Source organism: Chionomys nivalis, chromosome 4 (genome assembly GCF_950005125.1).
Source record: "Chionomys nivalis chromosome 4, mChiNiv1.1, whole genome shotgun sequence".
Classification (NCBI taxonomy): Eukaryota; Metazoa; Chordata; class Mammalia; order Rodentia; family Cricetidae; genus Chionomys; species Chionomys nivalis.
The window spans coordinates 50,109,084-50,132,361 of NC_080089.1; the positions used below are offsets into that span (position 1 = coordinate 50,109,084).

Consider the following 23,278-nt stretch of genomic DNA (forward strand, 5'->3'; position numbering starts at 1 on the left):
AAATGCTTGGGCTAAGAGTGTTTTGCATTTTGGAATGTTCACACACACACACATATGTATGGAGGCCAGACGCTGACACTGGGTGTCTTTCTCCACTGCTTACTTTGCACTTAGTTTACACTCCGTGCTCACCAGTCACCTAGACCAGTAGGCCAGTGAGAGATGCGCCACCCTACAAGTCCTCCAGTCCCTGCCGCCAAGTCCGGCATTACAGGTGCTGGGAATCCAAACATAGCTTCTCATGCTTGTGTGAAGAGCACACATAGCCACTGGGCCATCTCCTTAGCACCTTCTGCTGTACTTTTAGTGTGTCCATATGAGGCTAGGTACAGAATTTTCTCTTTGTGGTGTCATACCAGTCTTAAAAAAATTTTGGATTTTGGATACGCAACCTCTTTCTGATTTCAGGTTTTTGGATGATGGCTGCTTAACCTATAATATGTTTATATATTGAGAATTGTAAACCTAGAGTAAACCAGTGCTTGGCCTGTGAAGCGTATTGTCTTCCTTTAGGCAAGGAATAACCCCCATGAACATTGAATCAGAGCAAAGGTTATTAGTTACATGATCTTAAACTTTAGACTATGACAATCTGCTCTGTCAGTCCTCACGAGAGCCACCTGTCTGATAAATATTTCAGCATGACAGGATACCTTTGCTTCTCGACAGTGCCGAGGGACAAATCCTTAACCTTCTGTTTCTAATATATACCAAAGGGAGTAGGCTTTGAGTGAAGTGGATTGGCGGTAGGGTTTTGCATAAGATACACGCTCAGACCTGGTTTCAGGCCTGTTCTAGAAATGGAATAAGCCATACTTTGGGAAAGGGATATTTTTTGTTTTTGTATTTGTTTTGTTTTTCAAGACAGGGTTTCTCTGTAGCTTTGGGGCCTGTCCTGGAACTAGCTCTTGTAGAGCAGGTTGGCCTTGAACTCACAGAGATCCGCCTGCCTCTGCCTCCCGAGTGCTGGGATTAAAGATGTGCACCACCACCACCTGGCTGGGAAAGAGATATTTTTAAGGTTTTTAAGAATGCCTTTTCATCTTTGTTTTATTATTTTACTTGTAGTAGACTCGGGGGGGGGGCATATAGAGCCCTTTATTCTTGTTTATTGAGTATTCATAATACAAATAAAATATATACATTCTACAAATACCCTTCAAATAAAACAAAAAGCAGGAGTTTGGGATGTGTAAGATGACAAAGGTGATTATAGTATGACAAATAAATACAATAGACACAAATGTTCAATGACTGACCAAATCCACCTGTCTACACTCTTAACTTTTATTTTAGTATATTTTAACATGAATGCTCAGTAATTGTCAAATTCCTGGAAACTTGCACACTTTTTACTTGGTGATCCTGATGTAAGCATAACTTGCTTCAAAGGTGATTAAGCTACACAGTCACCTGCTACAATATGTCAATCAAATCATTGCAAGGCTTTGACTTCTTCTTGGTCCTGTTTGTCTGATTCTGATGAGACTTCCCTGTAGGCAACATAAAGAGTCAGTTCCCATATAATAGCATCAGTCATCATGATCACGATGTAGTAGGGAAATGACTTTTGAAAATGTCCCCAGTAGGTAGCATTGTGGATTCTGAATGTGTATTAAGGCTTGTGACCAAGTACGGAACAGATGTGAGAGAAATGGTTACCTTACTGAGAAGGTAAGGCTGTGAAAGAGGCCATAGCCTCCTACCCTAACTGACTCAGTTCCCCTTGAAAATGCAAATATTACTGGGGCAAATGCTAAATGTATCACTTTTGTGAGCCACCATGTGGTTGCTGGGAATTGAACTCGGGACCTTTGTAAGAGCAGGCAGTGCTCTTAACCTCTGAGCCATCTCTCCAGCCTAAATGCATCACTTTTAAAGCATCGCTATGAATTTACTTTCTGCTGGAAAGGGCACAGATTATCCTGAGAAGGCCTATTGAGGAAGGATTTTAGCCTGCATCACTCTGTGTAGGAATTTGAGGCTGAGTGGACAAGATGGAGGAAAAAATATTTAAGAATTTAAGAAATGTTTGTATAAGTTAGTGTACAGTATAGAGGCATCATTTTACAAATTAGCTAATGCTTAATAACATGGTATTTCAGATTTTTTAAGACAAATATATTCTGAATCCCAAGATTGACTTAAGTTGGGTGATCCAGTTTCTCAGGGAATCTATAATATATTTATAGACAAGGCATAAAATTATGTGAACTATTAAATAACTTAAGAGTAGTGAGCTAACTAATTATAAAATATGGACACATAGTAGTGTGTGATTGTCAAAAGGATGGTCTTTAAGTGCAGAGGAAGATGTCACTGTGAAATGGAAAGAAACTCAAGCTTTGGGATTAAGGAGAGAATATATTACAAAAGAAATTAAGCAAGAACTTAAAATTTAAAATTATCATTTTAACCTTGTCCCTGAATCAATGGAATAATCTACACAACAGATAGCTAGGCCTATGATAATGGGACTGTCAGCATTCACTTCTAGAGGGAAGGGGGTCACAAGACCCTCAGGAGACCCTTACAAAAACCTCTCTGGGGTTCCATATGATACTTACTCATGCCCAAATGTTAAATTCTGTAAGAGGTATAAAACTTGTTCAGGGTGGGACTTAATTTTCATTGGTATAGCTGTTTCTGAATCATCCCTGCTCTAGTAAATGATCCCACTAAACACATTTTTTCACTAAAAATTATGTTAAAGTTGTAAAATAATGCACTTGTATATTCAAATAAACAAAGACAGTAACACAATATTCTGAAAAAATGCAGCATATTCTAAAGCACCCAGCCATGTTTGTGGCATTCATGAAGCAGCCTTCGTCCACCATCTGGGCCAGTTAAGTCTTTCCTTTAGGCTGCCTTCCTCCCCTCACTGGCAGTAAGTCAGATCATCTTGCTTGAAAGTAAAAAACTAAGATGTGAGGCATACTGTAGAAAATATAGACAGATAATTAGTGATTTTTTTTTAAAAATCTATGTAGACAGAATCCTTCTTCCTTAAGGCTATTTGCTGACAATTCTAACATTCTGTCACCTACAGGCTGGTGTAGCCATGTCACTGGTGGGATCAGAGCTGGTTATCGATAAGGTCTGAGGATGCACTGAAGATGACAGGCAGATCATGGGGAGGTGGAGCTGGGAGGGCATGAAGATGGGTGAGAAGGGACAGTCAGGCACACAGAGGCTCCAGTTCCTACTCTCCACTGTGCACGCACACAGTGCACATCCCACAGATCTGCACAGGCTTGAGCACAGTTACAAGTGTGTTTATTTAAGGCAAGAAACCCCAACACAGTAGTGTAGGGTTTTTAGATTTGTTGGTAGGAGACAAATAAAAATGTTCTTTAAAGACAGAAAATAAAAAGATGAGGATTTTTGGAAGTAAACTTACTTTACTTCAGGTACTTTGGCCTTAGGCTTATAAGGTAATGAAATCAGTTCTTTCTAGAAAAAATAAAAAGGGAAAACGCTTACCACCAGGTCTCTTTAGCTTTATTCCCCAGGGAAAGGTGAGTGCGCTATCCACCTGTTCTGTAGCCCCACTATGCAGGACAATCAGATGAACAGCCCCACAATGCAGGACAATCAGACGTGATAGGGAGTCAGGTCAAAGCAGGAGCTCAGTTTATATCTGAGCGTCAGCTTATATAGGTTACATGACATCATGTGGTGTGGGGATACCTCTAGCCAATGAGAGACAGCCAAGCCCTCCCTCTGGCTGGAGGGATGTCTACATAGATTTTGCTGTCTCATCCTTGGTACCTTTGAGACTATCCCTCAAACTCGAGCCAGGCTTTTCTCTGTCCTACAGGCCTCAAGGTACAGGTCCTGAGATAATCTTGGCCCAGCACTTACTTCCTCTGTCTGAAATGTATTCACTTGAAAACTGTCTAAAGTAGAAATCTTTACAGAGTCTAGAAAGACAAGCTTCTTACATTTGAAAACCATTGAGTTAAAGATGTTCTGATTACAGAATTTGAGGCACATTCAGAAGTTTGTGTTTGAATATCCCTATATTTCTAGTGAGTTATTTTATATAAAAGTTTTAATCACTTAAGTTGTATTTTTTGTGGTCTACAAAGATCAATCATTGTAAAGTCATTAGCAATGAGAAGTAGTCAATATTAATAGACTACAACTTCATAATATGTGAACAATAGATGTGAACGGAGACTTCACGTTCATTTCCTGACTGTCCAGACCCAAATAACCAAACAGAAACTATACTTATCACAACACTGTTTGGCCAATGGCTTAGACATATTCCTTGCTAGCTCTTACATCTTAAATTACCCATTTCTATTCATCTATGTGTTACCACAAGACTATGGCCTACTGGTAAGGTTCTGGTATCTTTCTCCTTCAGCTGTTACATGGTGTCTCCCTGACTCCACCTCCTTTCTCCCTGCATTCAGTTTAGTTTTTCCTGCCTAGCTCTATTCTGCCCTTCCATAGGCCAAAGCAGCTTCTCTATTTACAATGGAAATAAAACATATTCATAGCATACAGAGGGGAAATCCCACATCAAATAGACTCCCTGACCTATACACCTTGTTTCTTCTGCCATCAGAGTTACAAATTTTGGAGTTGTCTCTGGTTTATGGGTTGTCCAGTTACTTAATTTCTGTTTCCCAGCCTTTGGTGCATAGAAGACTGAGAACATGAGAGTATAGATTTAAAGGGTCAGAAGAACTTCTGAACATTTGCCACAGATCATGAGTGTCTTCAGTCAGCCATCCAGTGCCCCACCACCGCTCTTACCGAAATTCTCTCTTCTCTTTGTTTCCTTAAGAGTTGGAGAATCTCATCTCTCTTTTTGGCCTATTTGAAGAAGAAAAAAAGAGTGAACCTTTTGACACAATAGTAAAGCCTGTACCTGTGGAAGGTGAAAATTTTCCTTTTCTTCTGGCATTAGTGGGATGTTAAAATGTGTTTTCCACAATAGATCTATACAGAATAATTTGGTTTTGATTTTAAACATACAGGTTTTGCTCATAGCTACTAACTTCTATTTAGACCTTATCATATGAGCTAGCCTAAGATCTTAAAATACTTAATTATGATTTTAACAATTCAGAATTTGACATTTCCTCCTCCATTTGACAGGTGGGGGAAACTGGGGCAGAGTTAGGGTAAATAATTTACGCAAGCAGTTCAACAACAGATCTGATGAAAAAATCTTAGCTATTGGCCACGGAAGGAAAGTGACCCTAAATGGCAGGTAGATATACGATCAGTAAACCCAGAGATCACATCTCACCCGAGCTCACAACGAAAGAGTGCTGGCCTTAGAACTTGTACTTGATAACAAAGCTTTCCCTGTATCTCTCCCTTTTCTTTCTTGGCTATCAGATTTCATATACTAGGTGAGTTTTCATAAGCATAAAACTTATCACATGCATGAAGATATATCAATATATAAACAAAAGAGCAGACAAACTCAGGGAAAAGGACATTCTTTTTAGTACAAGACTAGAAGAAAGAAATACAAAGTAAGAATAAAACACATTTTTCATAGAAGAAAGAAATACAAAGTAAGAATAAAACACATTTTTCAGAGATGAGAAAATCCCGTCAATCCGTCCATCCAAATGTATTATGCACTGCGCTTGGGCTTCTATTTCAAAGTAATACACATTTTTTAAACAACACCTTTTCTTGCAGTTTTGGAGGTGAAGAGGTGAGTTGTCCAGATCCAAGTAGTATGCAAAGCCATGCTTCCTCTGAAATTCCTCTGGGCCTCTTCCTATGGTCTAGTGGTCTGCTGGCTATCTATGCTGTTCCTTGGCTTATAGAACTAGAGTCTCTGCCTTCGCTGTCACGTGGCGTTCTCCCTTATGTCTCACAGTCACATTTGGGGAGGGAGTTGTGCTTATTTTTTATTATTACAATGTTCTACTTACAAAAAAATTTAATCATAAAATAGTATATCCTATTGTGGAAGAAGCAGCCTCAAAAAGTCTTGTTTACTATGCCCATTTTTCTTTCTTTTTTTTTTTTTTTTTTTTTTTTTTTTGCTTTTTCAAGACAGGGTTTCTCTGTGGTTTTTTGGAGCCTGTCCTGGAACTACCTCTTGTAGACCAGGCTGGTCTTGAACTCACAGAGATCCGCCTGCCTCTGACTCCCAAGTGCTGGGATTAAAGGCGTGCGCCACCACCGCCTGGCTGCTATGCCCATCTTAAAAATCTTAAAGTTTTTATTAGCACACTGTAGTGATATTTCATTTATATTTTAATAAATAAAGCTTGCCTGAGGATCAGAAAAGTAAAACAGCTGCACTGGCCAGCCTTACAGATCAGGCAGCAATGACACACACCTTTAATCCCAGTAGCCACACTATTTTGCCATAGAAACCAGATGGTAGTGGTGCACACTCTTAATCCTAGAACTAGAGAGGATTATAAAACAGAAGGAGACAGCTCTCAGTCTCAGTCTCATTCTGAGGTTTCCTGGAGGCAGGATCACCATTTTCAGACTGAGGTTGAGGTAAGAGCCAGTGCCTGGCTGCTTTGCCTTTCTGGTCTTCAGGTTGAACCCCAATATCTGTCTCTTGAGATTTTATTAATCGGGCTACAGCACACATTAATTATATATAGTGGAGTTTCTTTATGACACTTTAATATTTGCATATAGTGTATTTTGGTCACATTTACCCCACATCAACATCTCTTACTCTTCTTTCCACACCCACCCATCTCCTTCCTTTTCTCAGCTAGTCAGGGTCACCTTCTTCTGATGACTTGTCATAATGGATTAGGGGCTCACCCTATCCCAGTGTGATTCCATCTTAACTAATTTCATCCCTATCAACTGTATCTCCAAATCATTTTTTTTAAAAAGTAGTAGTTTATTTTAATTCATAATTAGCACTTAGGCTATCACACTTTCATGTTAGTAGCTGAACAAGAATAATCCTGCCTGGAAAAAACTTCCTTCCTATGAAGAAAAGCTCAAGTGGGTTTCTAGTGCTCTGTGATGGGTTTAGGAGAGCATAAGAACAGAACTGAGGTCAAGAACCCTTCGTTCACATGAGGGTGTGTGTGGGGACTGGGATTCAGAGGTTAGAGAGGGTGAGTCCCATGTGGAGATAGATAAGATAGGGAAAGCTTCTGAGGGAGAGGAAGCGGTGCACAACACCATCCAAGCTGCACATTGCTAATTCCTCAGGCTTATTCTTCAGTCTCCATGACTTGGCTGAGGAAGATAGTGACACCAGGATCCCTGTGACAGAGGGAAGGCTCGTGATTGTCAGCTGTTGCCAGAGGTCAGGCCAGTTCTACTGGGTGCTTTGGATTTGTATTTAAAATGTATGAATTTGTTTTTTATTCTTTTTTAAAATTGTTTTTATTGAGCTATATATTTTTTTCTCTGCTCTCCTCCCTTCCTCTCCCCTCTCCTTCTACCCTTTCCCATGGTCCCCATGCTCCCAATTTACTCAGGAGATCTTGACTTTTTCTACTTCCCATGTAGATTAGATCCGTGTATGTCTCTCTTAGGGTACTCATTGTTGTTTAGGTTCTCTGGGATTGTGAATTGTAGGCTGGTTTTCTTTGCTTTATGTCTAAAAGCCACTTGTGAGTGAGTACATATTATATTCATCTTTCTGGGTCTAGGTTACCTCACTCAATATAATGTTTTCTAGATCCATCCATTTGCCCACAAGTTTCAAGATGTTATTTTTTTTTTTCTGTGTAATTTTACTCCATTGTGTAAATGTACCACATTTTCCTTATTCATTCTTTGGTCAAGGGACATTTAGGTTGTTTCCAGGTTCTGGCTATGACAAACAATGCTGCTATGAACATAGTTGAGCACATGTCCTTGTGGTACAATTGAGCATTCTTTAGGTATATACCCAAAATTGGTATTTCTGGGTCTTGAGGAAGACTGTTTCCTAATTTTCTGAGAAATCGCCATACTGATATCCAAAGAGGATGTACCAGCTTGCACTCCCACCAGCAATGCAGAAATGTTCCCTTAACCCCACATCCTTTCCAGCATAAACTGTCAGTGTTTTTGATCTTGGCCATTCTTACAGGTGTAAGATGGAATCTCAGAGTTGTTTTGATTTGCATTTCTATGATGGCTAAGGATGGTGAGCATTTCCTTAAGTGTCTTATTGTTTCAAAATTCTTTTTTGAGGCAGTATCTCAGTATGTAGCCCTGGTCATCCTGGAACTCTTTGTGTGGTGCAGGTTTGCCTTGAACTCATAGCTGCCTACCCCAGCTTCCTGAGTGCCACTGTTAAAGGTGTGCATCATCATTCCCAGCCCAAATTTTGCCTTATGAGCCTACAAAATTTCAGTATTTTGGAAGAAGGTTTGTACTTATATCTAGCATTTAGGACCATCTATATCATAGTGATGTATGAAAAAGCATGAACTCTTGTAACTAAGCAAACTTGTGTATGACCTATCAACTGTTACAGGTTCGATAAAGCAGTGTCTGCCAGTACAGACCTGGGATGCTGCCCTTGCACAGGTTCTGTGTTGGTTTCTTCTACTCTTCCATGACTTGTGTCCTCAGTTGGAGTGAAGCCTTCCCATATTGTGATGATGTGCAGGCTCTACCTTACTCCACTGCTCTTCTCGCTTTCTTAGTGGCTGCATGTCTCTTTTAGAACCGTACCATCTTTTCCTTTAGAGCTCAGAGATGCCTAGAATGTGGTTTTAATGCATTTCTATTGACTCGAATTGCTTGAGTCATGGTTGTATGAATAGAATCATTGTATTGTAGTGTGTAACACAAGTAGTAGCCAAGTGTAGTCCTCAATTTTTAGAAAATGAAATTAAAAATTGGTTTAGTTATAAAAATTCTCTAGAATCAAAATTTTATAATTCTTTTGTTTGTGTAACTCTTGGCACATGATTAGGAGACTAAATTGCCACATGCTTCTAGTATAAAAAGATGAATACTAAAAAGATCAAAAATAACAGGAAAAATAATATTCATTTTTTTCCTTGGATTTCAGGTCCTATTTTATCAGAATAGATTTTAGTAGCTACAACCCCAGACACAAAGATTTCAAATGAGATTTGATTTCTGCTTCCTGGACATGTTTCCTGGGAATGAATAACAAAACTGCTGTAAACAACTGTGTCCTCTGAACAAAATGTTGTGAACTATTCTAGGAAATTTCTTCCAGGAAAGCTAAATGCAATTCAGTGGTGAGAAGAAATCCTTGCAATTCACATCATGAGTAGTTCATTTTCAGCCATGTTTTGGATGAATTATTTATTAGAAGTTATTATTTATAAAGCATTTTGATAATTTAATTCGCCCCTAAAACAATACTATAAGGGGATCATAACATCTAAAACATTAACTTTTGATAATTACTTTTTACTTTATTTTTATTATTTATATTCATGCTCTTCCTGAAAAAATAGGAAGTAACAGTTGATTACATGAAATTATAATATGACAATACTATATATAAGTTTAGTGTGCATTGGATGATTAATAATTTTTGTATCACTCTGGAGGTAAAACATTTAGTTCTCATTTCTTGGTTTTTCAAAGCCAGACAATTTAAGTGGCAGCATGGGTTAGTAAAGTCGGGTATATTGGGCTTGGATCCCAATTTTATATTGAGATTAATGACTACAGTTTAGCTAACTCCTCCTTTCCTCCCTCCAACTGTAATCACTAGCATAGGTTAAAAGTTTGTGATCTTGGGTAAACAAAAGAGCACATTCTTGAATCTTATTTCTCTTCTACGGGGAAAGCTGTGAAAATTGGAGATGATAAAAGTGCTTAATATAGTGAATGGCAGATGGTGGTCGTTTAATAAGTTGTAGCTATTAAACATTATTTTTATGAGAGGAAACGTTCTTCTAATCCCTTCAAATGTTGGAAAGAATGGGAGGGAGAAAGAGCAGAGAAGGCCTGACCACATTTTCACTGAGTAACTTCTAGGCCTCAGGCCTTGTGTGAATTTAGCCTCACAACACTTGTTGTTTCTCACACAGAAAAGTAGACATCCTCTCTCAGGGGCACTAAACCAAGCAGTAACTAATGCTCCAGTTCTCGTGGACGCCACATTCCATGCGTTTGTTGTTTCAGACACTTGCTAGAGCTCTTCAAAGAGCTAGGGGACAGGTGGGAAGGAGGGATGACGATCAATCTCCATTTCACAAATGTCGAATCAGCTATTGTGAAGAAGACAGGAAAGTTTATGCTGTGGTAGAAAAGGCATGTGAGAGCCAGGAAGCTAATCCAGTCTTCGGACATCCTTCATTAAAATCAGCTTACACATGGTACTTTGCAAAAGCGTGATTAAATGGTAAAGGTGGCATGAGAGAGTTACAGTGGGCCTTACAAACGGATAAGCTTTCTAATATCACAGTTAATGTAAATGAAATATTCATGGTACGAGTTTTGGTTATATTAACTAAAAATGGGCATTACACTTCAAACTTAGAATGCTACATAAGCAGGATCCATGTTCTATGGTTTTACAGAGATTAAGAATATTATATGAGCCGGGCGGTGGTGGCGCATGCCTTTAATCCCAGCACTCGGGAGGCAGAGGCAGGCGGATCTCTGTGAGTTCGAGACCAGCCTGGTCTACAAGAGCTAGTTCCAGGACAGGCTCCAAAACCACAGAGAAACCCTGTCTTGAAAAACCAAAAAAAAAAAAAAAAAAAAAAAAGATAAAAAAAATGATAAGAATATTATATGATCTTCATTTTCTTTAGGTCTTATCATTTAATGTTTAATTCTGTATCTATGATCAGAATTAACTAGGAAAATTCTGTTCTTGTCTTCACAGAATCTTAATCCTTGTCGGAACAAATTTCACATATATGTTACAAATGCAATCTACAGAAGTTAAAAAGTGTGATTGACTTTAGGCAAAATTAGCAATAAAAAAGCCCACATATCTGGACTTGATTTCAAAATGCAAAAACTCTGCTCAGCTCCATCCATGAACTTGCGCCATTCTTTGTGCCTGCCTCCTGGAATGTGATGTGTAGATGCCATGTTCGCTGCAGTGGGAGTTTATATTCACTACTGTAATAAGATGCAGAGCTGTTATCTCTCAAATAAGCTACTGTGTTTAAAAGATCAGCTGAATAATCACTGAAAAGACTTTCTCGAGAAGCAATCTGAGTTTTGTAAACAGGACTAACTGTAATCATCTATGGGAATGGGTAGAAACAGGACTAACTGCAGTGATCTAAGGGAACGGACAGAACGTGACAGAGGGTTATTAATCAGAGGGAGCAAGGATGCTGACTTGCAGAAAAAGATGCAATGCTAAGACCATTCCATACTTCTTGGAAATAGTTCTATCTTGGCTCAGTTTCTCTGCTCTAACACATATAAGCTTCATTTTAAAAACAGCAATTTATTAACTGAAGAAATTTACAAGTCATTCCATAAGAGAGAATTAATATAAATTTTAAATGTAGACTTTATAAAGAACATAGATTTCTATTAAGTATGATTTTTTTTCTAGGGAGGAAAATATACTTCTTGGCTCTGTTACATATTTATTTTTAGTTGTGTTTTATATATACATATATGAATACAAAGTCAATAATAATTGCTTAAAGAATGTAGCTCTTATTTTAAAACTTTCACATACAGTCAAATGTAGTAGCTCATGCCTATAATCCTAGTATTAAGGAGACTGAGGCAGGAGGATTACTGTGAGTTCCAGGGACTCTTGGGCTTCAGAGTAAGACTGTGTCTCACTCACAAAAACAAAAACAAAAATCCTACCTTCCCCTCCCCCCACAAAACTCCCAATTACACAATGCATGAAAGGCTAACATGGTGTGTTTTTTAAAGACTGCTTTAATATCACTTTAAAAAGTGCATTTGAAGAATGCAATGTAATATTTTAATGTTGAGAAAAATATGAGCATATAATAAATGATATAATTTAAGATTTCATAAGTTACACATATACTATGGATAGTTTTCAGCATATGATTGAAATACATTTTGTTAATAAAAACCACATGATCATCTCATTAGATGCTGAAAAAGCCTTCGACAAAATATAACGTTCCTTCATGATAAAAGTCTTGGAGAGAGCAGGGATACAAGGAACATACCTAAACATAATAAAGGCCATATACAGCAAGGCAACAGCCAACATCAGACTAACTAGAGAGAAACTCACAGTGATTCCACTGAAATCAGAAGCAAGACAAAGTTGTCTATTCTCTTCATATCTATTTAATATAGTTCTTGAGGTTCTAGATAGAGCAATAAGACAACAAAAGATCAAGGAGATACAAATCATAAAAGAAGTCAAACTCTTATTATTTGATGATGATATGATAGTTTACATAAGCAATCCCAAAAATTCTACCAAGGAACTTCTACAACTCATAAACACTTTCAGTAATGTAGCACGATACAAGATTAACTCAAAAAAATCAGTAGCCCTCCTGTACACAAATGATAAAAGGGCTGGGGAAGAAATCAGAGAAACATCACCTTCACAATATCTTGGAGTAACTCTAACGAAACAAGTGGAAGACCTGTATGACAAGAACTTTAAATCGTTGAAGAAAGAAATTGAAGAGGACACCAGAAAATGGAAAGATCTCCCATGCTCTTGGTTAGGTAGAATTAACATAGTAAAAATGGCAATCTTATCAAAGGCAATCTACAGATTCAATGCAACGTCTATCAAAATTCCAGCAAAACTCTTCATAGACCTTGAAAGGACAGTACTCAACTTCAAATGGAAAAGCAAACCCAGGATAGCCAAAACAATACTGTACAATAAAGGAATTTCTGGAGATATCACAATCCCTGACTTCAAACTCTACTACAAAGCTACAGTACTGAAAACAGCCTGGTATTGGCATAAAAACAGACAGGAGGACCAATGGAACTGAAGACCCAGATATTAATCCACACACCTATGAACACCTGATTTTTGACAAAGAAGCAAAAAATATAAAATGGAAAAAGAAAGCATATTCAACAAACGGTGCTGGCATAATTGGCTATCAACATGTAGAAGAATGAAAATAGATCCATATCTATCACCATGCACAAAACTCAAGTCCAAATGGATCAAAGACCCCAACATAAAGCCAGCCACACTGAACCTTATAGAAGAGAAAGTGGGAAGTACACTTGAGCACATTAGCACAGGAGACCACTTCCTAAATATAATCCCAGTAGCACAGACACTGAGAGAAACAAGTAATAATGGGACCTCCTGAAATTGAAAAGCTTCTATAAAACAAAGGACATGGTTAACAAGACAAAATGGAAGCCTAAAGAATGGGAAAAGATTTTCACCAACCCACATCAGACAGAAGTCTGATCTCCAAAATATACAAAGAACTCAAGAAATTAGTCCTCAAAAGAACAAATAATCAAATAAAAAATGGAGTACAGACCTAAACAGAGAACTCTCAACAGAGGAATCCCGAAAATGGCTGAAAGACACTTAGGAAATGCTTAACATCCTTAGCCATCATAGACATGCAAATCAAAACAACTCTGAGATTCCATCTTACACCTGTAAGAATGGCCAAGATCTAAAACACTGATGACAACTTATGCTGGAGAGGTTGTGGGGTAAAGGGAACACTCTTGCATTGCTGGTAGGGGTGCAAACTGGTACAGCTCCTTTGGATATCAGTATGGCGATTTCTCAGAAAATTAGGAAACAATCTTCCTCAAAACCCAGCAATACCAGTTTTGGGTATGTACCCAAAGGATGCTCAATTGTACCACAAGGACATGTGCTCAACCATGTTCATAGCAGCATTGTTTGTCATAGCCAGAACCTGGAAACAACCTAAATGTCCCTTGACCAAAGAATGAATAAGGAAAATGTGGTACATTTACACAAAGAAGTACTACACAGCAGAAAAAAAATGACATCTTGAAATTTGCAGACAAATGGATGGATCTAGAAAACATCATATTGAGTAAGGTAACCCAGACCCAGAGAGACAAATATCATAGATACTCGCTCATAAGTGGCTTTTAGACATAAAACAAAGAAAACTAGCCTACAGTTCACAAGTACAAGTGGTCCAAATGACCATAGTACAATTTGCACTAAGGGCAATTATGGTAAGTAGATGTGGGGATGTGTCGTAGGTGGCAGATCTGTACATTTAGACTATTAGTAGATCAGCTCTAGGAGTACACTAGATTATCATTATTTGCAGTAGTGATGTTCTGAAAAGTCATTGCAAACAACGAATAGTGACTATCAAGTCATTGCTCTTAGGTTCCTGGCAGCCTTTTGTTATAGAATTTCATCATTGGAACTACAGATAGCCTTGTTTTATGTGTGTTTCTGTTTCAAGATATACTGTTGACGTCATAGAACTCATAACTAATAGCATGCTAACTCAAGCCTGAGTGACGCTCATATGATTTATGCACTTTCTCCATAAGTTGCATCGTGTAATTTTACACTTCGTGACATTAGGGCACACTTCAGCACATGGAGGCTATTTAAAACAGCCAAGTTATCTATACAGGAGCACACAAACACACACTAAAAGGATTCTTGTTACACTATGATCTGAAACGTGAAGGTAGAGGATCATAGTGTTCTCAGCAAATTTGTGTGCTTGACAACTCAAAAATTTCAACTGCTTTGTGAGTGCATGTCTTCAAATGATTCATTCATTAAAAGCACCCCTTTTGCATCATTTTACATTCAGTAGCTTTATTTATATTTTGTAAGTAGATGGCTAATGTGAGTCCTTACCTAATGGTTTAAAATGTTTTCATGTTGTTCTGGTGAAGTACATGGGAGAAGACAAAATGTACTGATCTTTGAAAAAAGGGAAAGAGATGTATTTGAAGGAAAGCTCTAGATAATTCTAAATCAGTATTTTTGTTTTGTTTTGTTTTGTTTTTTCAAGACAGGGTTTCTCTGTGAGTCCTGGCAGTTTTGGAACTTGCTCCATAGACCAGTCTGGCCTTGAACTCAGAGATCCACCTGCCTCTGCCTTCCAAGTGGTTGGATTAAAGGTGTGCATCACCACTGCCCAGCTAGGTGGGGGCAAAGGCATTTAGATATCAATCCCAAAAACTGATGTATTGGTCTTTCATAATTTGCTTGCAAAATGGTGGGCACACAATGCAATCTACTTTTATGATTGTTCCAGTTATATGATGGGATGAAATCGGATTATCAAATTTAGCTAGATATATTTTGTTGTTGAGAAGATCTCCAGCAATCCTATTGTCTTCTTTTAATGGTAGAAAAAGAATTTCATAAATATTATTTTACATTAGGCCAAGTAACACTCCTACTAGGACCGTTTAGACTTGTCTAGGAAGCCCATTCTTTCCCACTAGGACCGTTTAGACTTGTCTAGGAAGCCCATTCTTATCACTCTGACACAGCAGAGGATTCTCTTCTATCGGGATGTCTCCACAGCAGCTCTAAGGACACTGTTATCTTTCTTTGGCTCTTTGAAGCTGACATACTGATTCTAAGTGTCCCTGTTACTACTCTGGAAGTGTAGGGTAATAGATAGCAATGCTGAAAAGCTTCCCCTTTCATACCACAGGCTCTAGAAACACTTTTGTGAGAATTCTAAGGTTCTAAGAATGACATCATGACCTGACTTGCTTTTGCTTTAAGCAGGAACCATGTAAGAAACTTCTAGGGAGGAAGTCTTCTACAGTCAGCATTCGCTGTACAGGATGTGTGACGGAATGACGGAAAGCCTATTCAAAGGAAGAACCTGTCTGGGATGTTGTCCTACAGATGGCACATTTTCCTCTTAAAAACATTTGGTTTACATTCCCTTGTGTTAGAATTGCTTCTAGATGCACATTACCAATGCACCTTCTATGTATGTACCTAAAATATTGTTCTGATCTCTTCTTCACTCTCGTAGCATATACATTATTTATAATTCTTTTCATAAAGAGATAATCAACTAAAGAGCTTTCTTAAGGTGGCAAAACTAGAAAGCAAATTAGTTTTATGATTTTAGAGGATAAGCTGACTATTCATTTATTAAAATGTTTTCAGACTACTTAGAACTCTCAAAGGAAAAATAATGGTCCAATACAGTGCTATAAGGTTTACTTTATGGACACAGTAAGCCATTCAACCTTGACATGCTCAAGTGGTTTTGAGTTCCTGCCATTGATATACATCACCGAAATAGTAGTTGTGATTAAAAGCATTTTGCCTACTAACGAAAAGCATTTATAATGTATCCCTGGAAAATATTCCAAAATGGAGAGTAGCATTAGAGTTTAAAACCTGAGCCACTGAAAAATCAATATCTGTTGGGAAAGAAGGCAGCAAAACTACTTTAGGAGAAATGGAAAAGAAATTTCCAGGTTTCCTTTTAAGAAAATGGTTGAATATAGCTTCAAGAGAATTTATAGGGAATGTTTTTCACCTCTTTAATATGAAACATACCTGGGATATACTTATTGATGTGTATGTTCACAATATGGAAAAAATTAAATAGGTAACATGGGAAAAAAAACCATGTCTTCTTCCATTCATTTTATACATCAAGCTACATATTATTGATGGTGATATCAACAAAGCAGGGAGGGTATTTATTGTAAGATTCAGAGAAACAGTAGTATCCAAAACTAGATTTGTTTTAATATTTAATGGAGTTACATTCTCTCCTCTCATATTCAGGCCCACGAGACAAAAGCAAAATTGACAAGACAGGAGATGTGCTTATGCATTTTGAAGTATTCTTGCAAAAGATTATCAGCCTAGCAAAGTTCCCAGATGAGTCTATGTGGAAAGGATTGACTTTAATCACCACACAGCTGTCAGCATAGCTGTGGTCCTGTGTCACGTGCATGGGACCCTGGGATTAATCTCCTGGACCCAACAATAGGAAAAAAATGCCAACAAAAATATTACTGTATAAGCTATCATTCAGCCATTAATTAGAATAATTACATAGATTGTATGTTCATGGGCTAATGAACAAATATCTGAATTTCAGTGTCCTGAAAGATATTATGTTAACCAAATGAGACATGACTTCTACTTTATATAAGGGATGATTATGGAGGGTAAATAAACTATGGCCAGGTATTTTATATAGGTTACATCAAATATATGAGGTGGATATTTAAAAAAAATAATTTCTTTTTTACTGTGTGAGGAAGCTGTTCAAGAGTTCAAGTGCGTGGCTCGGTCACATTAGCAGTCAGTGGCAGAGCTGTGCCACTCGAGTGGATCTCTCGAGTCAGCTGATTACGGTGCCTCCAATCTAGCAGGACAGAGAAACATGGGCAATGGCCTTTACACTGCACTCTGGGAGGCCACTTCGGATTGCATGTAAGCATGGGAAGGTACTGGTCACTCAGTTTCTAGGTAGTCTCTGGGAAAGCTTTCTCAAGCTGTCCTGAAAGCCAGGCCTTGAAGGCAGATGTGGAAGGGATTTTAATGACAAGAAGTGTATACAGGCTGAAGAAACAATTTTCAAACTCAGTGTTTTGGGAATGTTTCTTCATTTCTAAATTTCTTAATTTTGACCTTCAGTGGGATTTGTTGTTGTTGTTTTTGAGACAGGGTCTCACTGTGTAGCTGGAATTTGCTATGTAGACAAGGCTGGCTTTGAATTTCCATTGATCTGTCTGCCTCTGCTTCCCAAGTTCAAGAATTAAGGGCATGTACCACCACACCTGGTGCTTTTGTTTGTTTTTGTTTTTTGCATTTTTGCTTTTTGAGTTAAGATCTTCTATATAGCCCAGAATTATTGACCATAACTCATGAATTTCCTTCCTCCACCTCCTGCTGTGACCCACACAGATGACTCCTGGAAACAAAACTGGGGTTACAAGGGAATGAAGAAAGGATAGACACACAGACACACAGACAGAAATGCTGGGATAAGATGGGTTATGCACTCTAGTGGAGATGCAACAGTCAGGAAATTCAGCCTGCTTATTTTATACAGCTGAATGATGAGGCAGGGTTATCCTGAACAAGGAGCAAGGTTTAGTTAACCTTGTGTAGGAAAAGAAGTCTCAGGCTATAAACACCCAGGAGGAGGAATTCATGAGCCACATGTTATGAACACCATGCCAACAAGGACTAGGGGAAGGCTTTGCCATTCCCATGGGTCTGAGGCATTGAGGTCCTTGACATGTCTGCACCCATATCAAACAATTCACTGGGGACTTCATCTGCTCCCCATAACCTCCTAAATGGTGAGATTAGAAGGGTATGCTACTATGCCCAGTTTAATATGTCCTTGTGCTATCATATACATATATCATAAGAATATATCATAGTCACTGACTACATATAACATAGTATATGTACCAAACTGACTCTCAAAAAGTATGTGTTGAACTGAATAGTTAATTGAAAGAAGGATGCAAGACATGGAAGCCTGTTCTAAGATTAGTTATATGTGGTTTATAATATTATAATCCCCTGTAATTCACATCATTCTTACTTTTTGACAAAAGCTCATAAAATTGACTATTAAATTTGCCTTTAACTTTTATTCCTAATCCATTCCTAAAATGAAGTACAATGAAAATTAAATTGCAAAAGTACCAAAGCAGTTGAACTTGCCTTGGAAATCACTATGTAGCCAAGGCTGGCCTCAAATTCATGAAGCCCCTTTTGCCTTGGTTTCCTAACGGTTGGGATTATAGCGATGAGTCACCATTCCTGGCTCAAAGGTGTGTGTGTGTGTGTGTGTGTGTGTGTGTGTGTGTGAGAGAGAGAGAGAGAGAGAGAGAGAGAGAGAGAGAGAGAGAGAGAGAGAGATGCATGAACTGAATTAAATATATGGCTTCATACATGCTAGGCTAGGCAAGTATTATAGCACTGAGTTATACTCCCAGCTCTAATGAAAATTAGGCTTTAAAAATCCCCATAAAGGGGTCAGAGAGATGGCACAGTGAGTAATGTCTGATGACCTATGTTTGATCTCTGGGACCTACATGGTAGAAGGAACCCACTCACACAAGTTGTCCTCTAATCTACACACATACATTGCACACACACACAAATAATAAATAAATGCGATTTTAAAAATGAAAAGATAATCCGTGTGAAGGGCGAGGAGAGCTCAGTGGGTAAAGGCCTCTTAAACCTCTGATGCTGGAGCCCATGTAAAAAGCCAGAGGTGGTGGTGCATATCTGCAATCACATGAGGCAGAGACAGAAGCATCTGGAAACAGACAAGCCAGCGGGCCTGAACAGTCTGCAGCAGAAACAAGAGAGACCTTCAGCAAGGTGGAAAGTGAGAACTGACTCCCGAGAACTGTCCCGTGCCCTTGGCATGCATGCAGTGGACTGTGTGCCCACCTGCACTTTCTCAATACAATATTCTTTTTAAAAACCTTATAATATTCTATTATAAATATATATATATATAATATATACATATATATATAATATTTTTTTCTGTTCTTTGAGATAGGGTCTGGTACTTAATATTCTAAAAAGAGAAGAAAATGCTAATTATTTTAATCACTTAATTTGTTTGAAATAATCACCAGTAGTCTTCAAAGTGAATTGTTGTGACCAGAAAAGTTAAGTGAATTGATCTGTAATTTATGTGGAATTCTCAGTATGTCCTTTAGAGCTTGCCAATATGTTCAAAGATTAAACAGATTAGGCCCAAACAGGTAGGTATTCTATCTTTACTTTGATACTGAAATAGAGTTCAAACTAAGTGTTGCTATTATTCATGGTATTAGCTACTGAGTTAAAAGTTCTAGTTGCATCATGTGGCTGCTGAAAAGAGGCTTCAGGGCACCAATGTGTTTACTATCGGTTCTCAGTGAAAACAGGCACAGATGACAAACTTATGGTGTGGTTCCGTTGGTGTTGACCTATTAAGGCAACAATTTTCCCATTTTAAAACTATTTTTGTTCTTAGACCATTGTGTGTGGTTTGAAGCTTTTTTTTGAAAAGTAATTCTGTTTATTTCTGTTTCTGATGCTCCTGTGAGCTTTGGCAGAAACTGAGAATAGCCAAAGTTTAATAGAATGTATTTTTTTCCTTTTTGTAGCAATAGGGATCAAACCCAGGGCCTTCTCCATGCTAGGTAGATATTCTCAGCCCTCTTTTTAACTTTTATTAAAATTATAAAACAGTCTCATCAAGTTTCCCAAGCAGACCTTGAACTAACTCTATATTCTCACTTAGCCTTGAATGTTTTTGATATTTGTGAACTAAGTATCCTTCCTATATGCTTATTAAATTTACATCTTTGTGTGTGCTGTGAGGGTTATATATGCACTGTTTGTGCTGATACATGTTCTTCTTTGCATGTTAAAGAGGATATGGGTATCTTGCTGTACTACTCTTTGCCTTTTTCCCTTGAAACAGGGTCTTTCATTGAGCCAGGAATGAGAAAGCCCTAGCCATTTTCCTGTCTCCATCTCCCACAGCACTGGAGTTACAATGACATGCGCGTATTTGGCTTTTTACAAGAGTTCTGGAGATTGTTTTAATGCAGGCCCCATGCTTGCACCCTTAATCGTTGATCCATTTCCTTAACTCCCAGCTCTGAACTTTTGATTCTCTTGCCTCTGCTTCTCTATTAGCTGGGAGTAGAGGTTTGCACTAGGAGGCCTGTCTTTTAAAAGATGTGCATGCGCACGTGCGCGCCCAAAGAGATAAGAAAAGGGCATCAGATCCTCTGGAGCTGGAGTTATAGGCAGCAACGAGCCATTTGCCATGGGCACCGGGAACCAAACTTGAGTTCTTTGAGAGATCAAGTGCTCTTAAAAACTGAACCGTCTCTCCAGCCCCAAGGATTTCTAAATTTTTAATCAAAATTCTAACAAAAAAGCTTTTCAAGGCTGAGATAGCAAAACAAACAAAAAAAACCACACACATTTTATTTGCACGTGTTTAAAAGTAAAATATCCTTAGCACCAATAAACAAACAACATTTATCAAAATTATTTAGAAGAGTAATGAAAAGCAGAAGAAATGAAGCATTGGCCCACCTTTTGGAGATACTTTGCTTTCTCTTCAGCTTCCTGAATCTTTTGGGCTTTAGCGAAGACATTTGCCTCCTCTAGAGTAAATAAAGTCCAATTTAATCTGAAATAGCTTTGTCATGATTTTTATTGTATTGGCATTAATTTGGATATGGGTCAATAGAGCAGGAGGGAACACAAGTATATACTGTCTTGAAACTTTATAACCAGATTCATAGATAGCTGGAGACTGAATTAATTATCTATGCAATCAGGAAACCTTTGATCCCTTCAGGTGACAAGTAAGCTTGTGTGGCAGCAACAACAATCTCTAAAGAGAAAGTGCCTGTGGGCTCAGAGATGATATCTGCATTTCTGGTAAGGCTTTATAGAAAGTTATCTTCTGGGTGAGTGGTGTGGGCCCTGAGGCAAGGTATGCAACTTAATCAGACTACAGTGTAAATGTTTACATTTCTAAAAATCCTACAAGCAGTCTGGGCAGTCTACCCACTGAAGGGTGTTAAAACCTGGTACTTACTGTTATGATCAAAGGGAAAGGGTCGGACTGGAGTTTTCTCTAAGAAATACAAATGGAAAGTAAGTTATTGGAAAAGCAGACATTAAAAGTGTTTGAATTTTCTGTACTTATTAACATTGAATAAGAACACTTTATACATCCTTGGTCAAAGGCTTGTCAGTCAGGGAACGTGGTTCCTAAATTTGATTCAGCCTCCAACTTTTTCTCAGGCTTTCAAATTTGAATTCAATTTTTTTGTAAACGCTTTCCTAACTTTTTTAGTCAACACACATCATTCTCTTAGATTAACCCATCCTATTTGCCAAATAGAAGCCCTCATTTAAGGAACTCTTAGGACGTATTTTTATTAGTAACGATGACCTATCTTTGTGGTGGAGAATCGAGGCAGTTTCAGAACTATTTGTGATGTATTTGCATGTAGCTATTACCGCTTGTTTATACCTAGCAAGACGGTTGATTTTCTTACAGTTAGGCTGGGCAGTTTCTTCTTCGAGGAGGCAGCCCCATTACTCACCGCTCACTTGGACTTTAGAATTCTTCGCCACTGGTAGCCGCTGGCTGCTGTCCCTGGTCAACACCAGCTGAGATTCAGTAGGGGGATACATGGACGCCCCGAGCCAAAACTGCTTAGCCAAGCTGGCATCCTGCTCAGAGCAGCCGGTGAACACCAGTAATCCAGGGGAGCAGATTTCCTGGGATTCCTTCCCGGAGCTAGGACTGTTTCTGGGACCGGTTTCCATGGTGACTCAGGACGCTTCGCCCTGCCCCCACCGGAGAACCGTCCCTTTGGTAACTGTCACAAGGAAAGCTTGAGTTTCTTAGTTATCTGGGGTTCCTCAAGCGCTTGTGGCCCTGGCTTCTGTCGCGGTCACAGCCTTCGGGGCCAGTCAAGCCTCGGAGTCAAAGCCTCAACTGTGTGATGTGTACAACCCTGGAGTCAGTGGAGAGCAGTTAAGTCTCTTAGTTCCTAAATCAGTGTCCCCTCCCCGAAATGGCAGAATAAAGTGAACTTAGGCTCAGTACCCCAACCCGCGAAGTTCTCAGGTCTGCATTGATACGTCAAGACGGCATAATGTCCTAGACCAGAATTGGGCTGAGGGGTACCCATGGATACGGTTTTTGTGCTTTAAAAAAACCATCTTTTATTGCAAATCTTAGGAAACAAGCTGGATTTAGATTGTGTTCACTAATTATTCACACCAAAAGTTACCTACAGTGCAACTGTTATCATAAAAAAAAAATATCCGGCAAAGTGGGTTGAGTCCCCCCACCCACCGTGAAAAATTATGAAAACATTTTTAATGTATCCTTAAAAGCAGGTTTACAATCATGTGTGAGCGTTTTCTTCCTGGAGATTTTGTCTATATAAAAATCGATCATTTAATTACTTCAGGGAGCAGAGATGGACAACCTAAAGTCAGTTTTGGAAAGGAAATGGACACATGATAATGTTGATAGCCGACATTTTTCGTGGCACTTTATTTTTCGGTGTTAATAATACAGTGTCGGGAAAAGTCCAGAGATTTATAATCACAAGTCAATATAATGATGAGATCAGCTAAGGAATGATTTCTATATTCCAATATATCTAAAAATCACTGAAACGTACCCCCCCAACATCTTGCACACATTGCATACTTACCTCCCCACACACGTATTGCACACACTGAATACTTAGCAGCTCAGCTAAGTGCTAGCTTTTCTTTTGCCTAAACCACTTAGTAGGTAATAGATGAGCGTTTCCCTATGGCCCTGTCCTCACCAAATTGATGATGCACACGGGGCTCAGTCCGAGGAATCTCAGTCTTTTTACCTGGCCGTGTGGTTAG

At 38.6% G+C, this 23,278-nt stretch overlaps 1 protein-coding gene across 1 annotated transcript; it reads right to left on the reverse strand.

Annotated features, from left to right (window-relative positions):
- Positions 1-1,196: 1,196 nt before the first annotated feature.
- Positions 1,197-22,189, reverse strand: Hoatz (HOATZ cilia and flagella associated protein). The gene is made up of 6 exons (XM_057768847.1): positions 21,964-22,189; positions 21,450-21,488; positions 20,939-21,009; positions 4,774-4,833; positions 3,404-3,456; positions 1,197-1,493 (listed from the first exon to the last, which is right to left on the reverse strand). Exons 1-6 carry the CDS (start codon positions 22,187-22,189, stop codon positions 1,436-1,438), a joined length of 507 nt encoding a protein of 168 aa, XP_057624830.1. The 3' UTR covers positions 1,197-1,435.
- Between the last annotated feature and the right edge of the window lie 1,089 nt (positions 22,190-23,278).